At 39.0% G+C, this 6,000-nt stretch overlaps 1 protein-coding gene across 1 annotated transcript in view; it reads left to right on the top strand.

Annotated features, from left to right (window-relative positions):
• The window catches only part of ZBBX (zinc finger B-box domain containing), a 127,254-nt gene that overhangs the window by 60,910 nt on the left and 60,344 nt on the right, over positions 1-6,000 (top strand). Inside the window, exon 7 of the mRNA XM_044669540.1 lies at positions 3,208-3,363. Coding sequence (XP_044525475.1) covers positions 3,208-3,363 — 156 coding nt within the window. The remainder of the gene's footprint in view (positions 1-3,207; positions 3,364-6,000) is intronic.

Below are 6,000 nucleotides of genomic sequence, written 5' to 3'. Positions count from 1 at the left end.
TCCCCCTTCTTCTCCCCTCCCTTTTTTGGCCTCCCCACTCCCCTGCTCCCTTTGGTTTAACCCTTCTGACTTACTCAGTAGGGTTAGATAGAGTTTTTTATCCGGATGGATAATAAAGCTACTCTTCCTTCTCCGGGTTGATTACACTGAGAGTAAGGTTTGATTATGCTCTCTTCCTCTCCTTATGGTATTACTTATCCCCTCCCCTCCCCATGCCCTCTTTGTGTGTAATAGAATATCTTATTTTTCTTATTTACTCGGATTTTTCTTGGTGTCCCCTACTATTCCCCCCCTCTTTCCCACCCCCTATGTCTTCTTAGACCATTTAGTATCCTGTCCTCTCCCTATGAATTATTCTTCTGGTTGCTATAATAGTGATATTATAATAGTGTATAGAGTTCACTACAGAGAATTATACATAGCATTTCTCCATCTAGTAATACAGATAATTAGCTCTTATTTATGCCCTTAAAGAGTCAAGCTTAAAAGACTATGAGTTTTCTTTCTTTTCCCTCTATTTCTTATTTACCTTTTCATCTTTCTCTTGATATTTGTGGTTAAGTGTCAAACTTTCTATTTAGTCCCGGTCTCTTTTGTGCAAAAACTTGGAATTCTTCAATTTTGTTGAATGCCCATACTTTCCCCTGAAAGTATATGGTTAGTTTCGCTGGGTAGTTGATTCGTGGTTGCAGGCCCAGCTCTCTTGCATTCCTGAATATTGTATTCCAAGCCTTGAGGTCTTTTAGCATTGAGGCTGCCAGATCCTGTGTAATCCTTATTGGTGCTCCTTGATATTTGAATTGTCTCTTTCTGGCTTCTTGTAAGATTTTTTCTTTAACTTGAAAGCTCTTCAATTTCGCTATTATATTTCTGGGTGTTGACTTTTCTGGGTCCAGTGTAGAGGGTGATCTATGGATCCTTTCAATGTCTATATTGCCCTCTTGTTGTAGAACTTCAGGGCAATTTTGCTGAATAATTTCTTTAAGTATGGAGTCCAAGTTTCTATTAATTTCTGCCTTTTCTGGAAGACCAATGATTCTCAAGTTGTCTTTTCTAGACCGGTTTTCTTGGTCTGTCACTCTCTCATTGAGCTATTTCATGTTTCCTTCTATTTTATCAGTCTGTTGACTTTGTTTTATTTGTTCTTCTTGTCTTGAGAGATCATTGGTTTCTAAATGTTTGATTCTAGACTTTAAGGACTGGTTTTCGGCTTTAATGTTTTGGTTTTCGGCTTTAATGTTTTGGTTTTCGGCTATAATTTTTTGGTTTTCCTTTTCAATCTGGTCATTTTTGGTCTTCAGTTGACTTGTCTCACTTTCCAATTGCGAAATTCTGCCTTTTAAACTGTTATTTTCTTGCCAGATTTCTTCCATCTTCTTCAGCATTTCATTTTTAAACTCTTCCATAGCTTGTGACCAGCTTTCATTTTTTGGGGGAGGTTTGGATTTTTGTTTTCCCTCCTCTGTTGTCTGGATTTTCTCTGTGTAGAAGTTGTCGAGTGTTCCAGAGTTTCTCTTGATAGTCTTTTTCTTCTGGGCTTCCTTTTTGCTGGCCATTGTTAGCCCCGCCCCTTTTCATCTTTGTCTTTGCACTCAGGGTCTGCCTGGGCCTTGCAAGCTCTGGGGGCTCCTGTCTCCTTGTCCTCTGGGTCAGGCCTCCTGGTAGTTCCCGGTCTGCCCCTCTGCCCAAGGTTCCTTTAGCAGTCTTTGGGGCTGCTTCCACTGCCGCACTCTGGTCCGCACTGGGTCCTCACTGGAGGTCCAAGCCTGGGCTGGCGATAGTTATTCAAGCCTGGGGCACTGCCTTTGCCTGCAGATGCTCTTAGGGCACTGCCTTCACCCCCGCAGAAGGTAGTGAAAGTCCGTGGGCTGGAGATCTTTATTTGCACCTGAGGCGATGCCTTCAGTGCTTGGGAAAGGCCATGTTTTAGGGGCCTTTGTCCTGGCCTGAGGCGGTGCCTTTACCCACGTGGATGCTCGGGGAAAGTCCGTGTGTGCCCCCAGCCACCTGGGGTCCCTCGTCTTGCAGCACACAGGTATAAGCCCTGGGGCTGCCAGTGATTATCTGGTTGCCCCAGTCCTGTTTTCACTCTTGTGCGTTGGCGTTGTGCGAGGTGTGGGGGGTGAGGGTGGGGGAGGGGCTTCTTCCTCTCGCGTTTTAGTGAGAGCTGTTTCACCCCTTTATAGCGTGGAAATGCCCCAATTCTGCATACCTTCAATGCTGCGTCCTGTTGTGGGGTTCTTTCGTTCTTCTGGACTCCTTTTTATTTTCCCCTTGAGGAGTCCTGTACGTTTCGGTCAGGAGAGATTGAGCAGCTGCCCCTTACTCTGCTGCCATCTTAACCGGAAGTCAGCCATACACTCTTAAGTGAAGAAAGAATTGCCACTAGTATGTTTTCCACTGAGTTCTGTTGAATTGAATTCTTGAGTTGAATAAATTTGATGCAGATAAGTAAGTATTAGCTACTAATAGGATTCAGTAAGCTACATAAATTATACACATAAATATATTAGTGCAAATTAATTTAATAATATAATAATAAAAGGATTTATATGTGCTCCCTTCCTTCATACAGATTTCAACCTTCCCCTCTTCCCTCCCTGCCTGCTACACACACACACACACACACACACACACACACAAAGACATTATAGATACAGACACTTTATTTTTAAATTTTATTTCTTTCCCAATTTTATTTTTACTTTTTATTAGATTAAGACTATACAATTTTAATGATTATTTCCCTTCAATATTTTGCAATCCACATTCATTCTCTCCCTCTCATCCCTGTCCCCTCCCCAAAGACTTAAACACAATAATTGTTTTGACACTCAATTAAGTCATCATCTACATTTAGAGAACCATTTGTTGATGAACAGCTATAAATGGAGCTATGAAGTTGCTCGGGTGACAGATATAGTTTCTATTGTGTATGTTGTACTCAAAACCCTTCCAACTTGGTAAGATCCATCAGATATCTTAAGCCACTAGTTTCGGGCCTTTGGAAACCTTGATTTACTTCTATACCAAGAGGTCTCACAAGAGGACATAAATGGTAAGGTTATTTAGCCAGTAAATTGAAATTAATATTGCTGTGCATATTGATTTAAACAAAACTCAAAATCAAGTATCCATAATGTAGTCAGTATGTAACATATGTATAACATACTTTTGACTTAATAATTCTCTGTTGTTCTTTTATAGACAAGAGCCCAAGTTCTATCCAGATTAGATATTGCCCATCGATTTTTAAAGGAAATTTATCCTGAAGAAGCTCAAGACAAACAGAAGTTGAAAAAAGAGACTATAAAAAATGAGAAAGCCCCCAAAACAACACCTCAGCAGATCAGTGACTTTGAGGTAAGGTGAAGCCTATGCTTTCTGTCATGTGGGAGCATAGAATCCATAATTCAGTCATCTATATCCCTTTGATTATTTTGGAATTATTTTACTGCATTAAAATTTAGCATTTATTTTTAAAATGATATTTTATCTTTATTTGTGGAACAAGCATTATTGTGTGTAACAAAAAAGGGGGAGGGTCCTAGACAGGCTATGCCTACCCCCTGAACATTGCTCCCATGCCTCAGTTGCTTCTTCCCCCTTTCCTGTAGTCCCTTTTTCCTCTTGTTTGGTTCTTCCCAGAACCTCCATTTTGAAAAAAAAGTCTAAATGAACCATACTCTCGTTTTCCAGATTTTGCCATCATGGTCCTGAATTAATAATCACTCTCTCTCCTCCTAGCTATTTTTAATTCTCTTTTATATATTCTTATCCCAATGGTCTCCCCCTGAGGGGAAGAATTGCCTTTCATTTTGTCCATATCTATATGGCAAACACTTTGCAAAGAACCCAGTTCGTGATAAGTACTTAATAAATGTTTATTATGTAATCCCTCTCTCCCCACTAAAGAATTAGTGCCACTGAAAAGTAGACTTTTGGTTGGAGAGTTTCTATACTCATTGTTTGTTCTGTAATGGGGATAATTTGATTGGAAGTGCGAGAATAAATGGGAGTTGGATTCCTTCTCTTCTTTTGCTAATGCTCGAAGAGGGGACATTTCTAGTGATGCTCATAGTCTGTAGATTCCTGAAATAAATGGAACAAAGGTTCTTATTTATTTATTTTTTATCACAGTCTTTTCTGGCATCTAGAAGCCTTTGGATGCCATCTCAGAATGTTTTTAAATGAATAAAATAAAACTTTTAGGAATAAAATAGAAGCTAGATTTATAGACCTCCTGAAATCTATACATTGAATCCTTGGGATTACTTGGAGTCCTACTTAAGAAGCCTTATCCTCGAAGGAAAAAAAAAATGAGCAAAAAAAATTCTTACTTAGATGTTAAAGGCCCTTCATCTGGACTCTTCGTTTCCAATTTTGTTGGACACCACTACTCCTCTTATTATATTCAGTGATCCAATTACCTGGGCTTGCTTTTCTTTCCTCATCATTAATGACTTTCCGTCTTTCATCTCCATCTTTGCACTCGCTTTCCCATGTCTGAAATGTACTCTCTCCTTACTTATATTTCACAGAGTCTATCTCTTCCTTTAAAATGCAGCTCAGGCATTGTGTCCTGTATACATAAATACATGCACATGTGCACGCATACCTATATTCCATACACACATGGATGTGTGTGATAAATACATACATGTCCATATATGTAGATACACATGCGTATATAGTTCTAAACTTTGTTTTCTGTGTATTTGTTATCTCTTCTATTAGAATGTAAGTTTATTGAGGGTAGAGAGAGATTATTTCATTCCTTCTACTTGTGTCTCCAGTGTCTAGCATTTGCTGTGCTTGGCTTAAGATACTTGTTTTATTTCTTTTTTCCCCTGGGTTCTTGGTTTATATTCACTGTGTTTGGCTTGATGGCAGACTCAGTGTTTCTTCTTGTCAAACTCTGACCTCCAGCCTCTTCTTCTTTCATCAGAATTCCAGCTTCTGATTATTCTCTTTGAGCTGCTTCAAAGTCCCAGGCCCAGCAGAGTACTTTTTGGACATCAAGTCCTCTGTCACATTTGACTTCCTCTGGGACTCCTCAGAGCATTAAGGTTTTAAAGGGACTCATTTTATCCTGTTATTCTCTCTCCTTCACATCCATTTTAGAATGGAAACAATTTGTTCTTTTCAGGTACATTATTTCCACTTAAAGTTACATATTTACATTTTTAAATTTTCCTTTAAACTCCACTTCATTGATGTTTCAAAGTTTCTACTCAGTTCTGGCATTGTCATTTGCAAACTTTGGGATTCCTCCATTTCACTGAAGATTCATTTAAAAAAATTTCCTTAAAGGGTTTTATTCACATTTGCTCAGTAAATTATTCTTAGCTGTAGGCTTATATAGTTTATCTTTTGGAATATCATGGTTCATGTTTCCCAGTCCTTTTTTTGTGATAGATGCCAAGCGATCCTAACTGGTTCCTTGAATCTCTTTCTGACTTTAGGATTTATTTTTTCTTTGACCTGGAAAGTTTGAATTTTGTCTGCCATTCCTAAGTGTTTTCCTTTTGAGATTTCATTCAGGAAGTGATTGGTGGATTCTTTCTGGTGTCACTTTGCCTTCTTATTCTAATTCGTCTGGACTGATTCCTTTCATAAATGATTAAAAGGTTACATCCAGGCTCATTTTTGTTTGTAGCTTTCAGTTTGTTCAGGAATTCTTAAAATTATTTCTTCTTGACTTTTTTTCCAGATCACTTGTTTTTGAGTTGAGAAATCTTATATCTTCTTTTGTTTTTGCTTCCATGTTTCTTTTAGCCATATTGTTTTGAGATTTCATGTTAGGTCTAGGCTCTGTGTACTTCTGGAAGGATGAGAGTGGCCTTGTGGGGTACTGACCTGTCTCATGCGATGTCCTGCTCCCAGGGTTGGTGGGATGTTGAAGTCTAGCTGCAAATTCTCCGTTTCTGTTATACTGTCATAGTCTGCTGCCCAAGTCTCCCTCCATGATCCTACTCTTCTCTTCCAAAGTTCCTGTCA

The sequence above is a fragment of the Gracilinanus agilis genome, chromosome 3 (genome assembly GCF_016433145.1).
Source record: "Gracilinanus agilis isolate LMUSP501 chromosome 3, AgileGrace, whole genome shotgun sequence".
Taxonomy (NCBI): domain Eukaryota; kingdom Metazoa; phylum Chordata; class Mammalia; order Didelphimorphia; family Didelphidae; genus Gracilinanus; species Gracilinanus agilis.
This window is presented reverse-complemented; position numbering and strand designations above follow the sequence as displayed.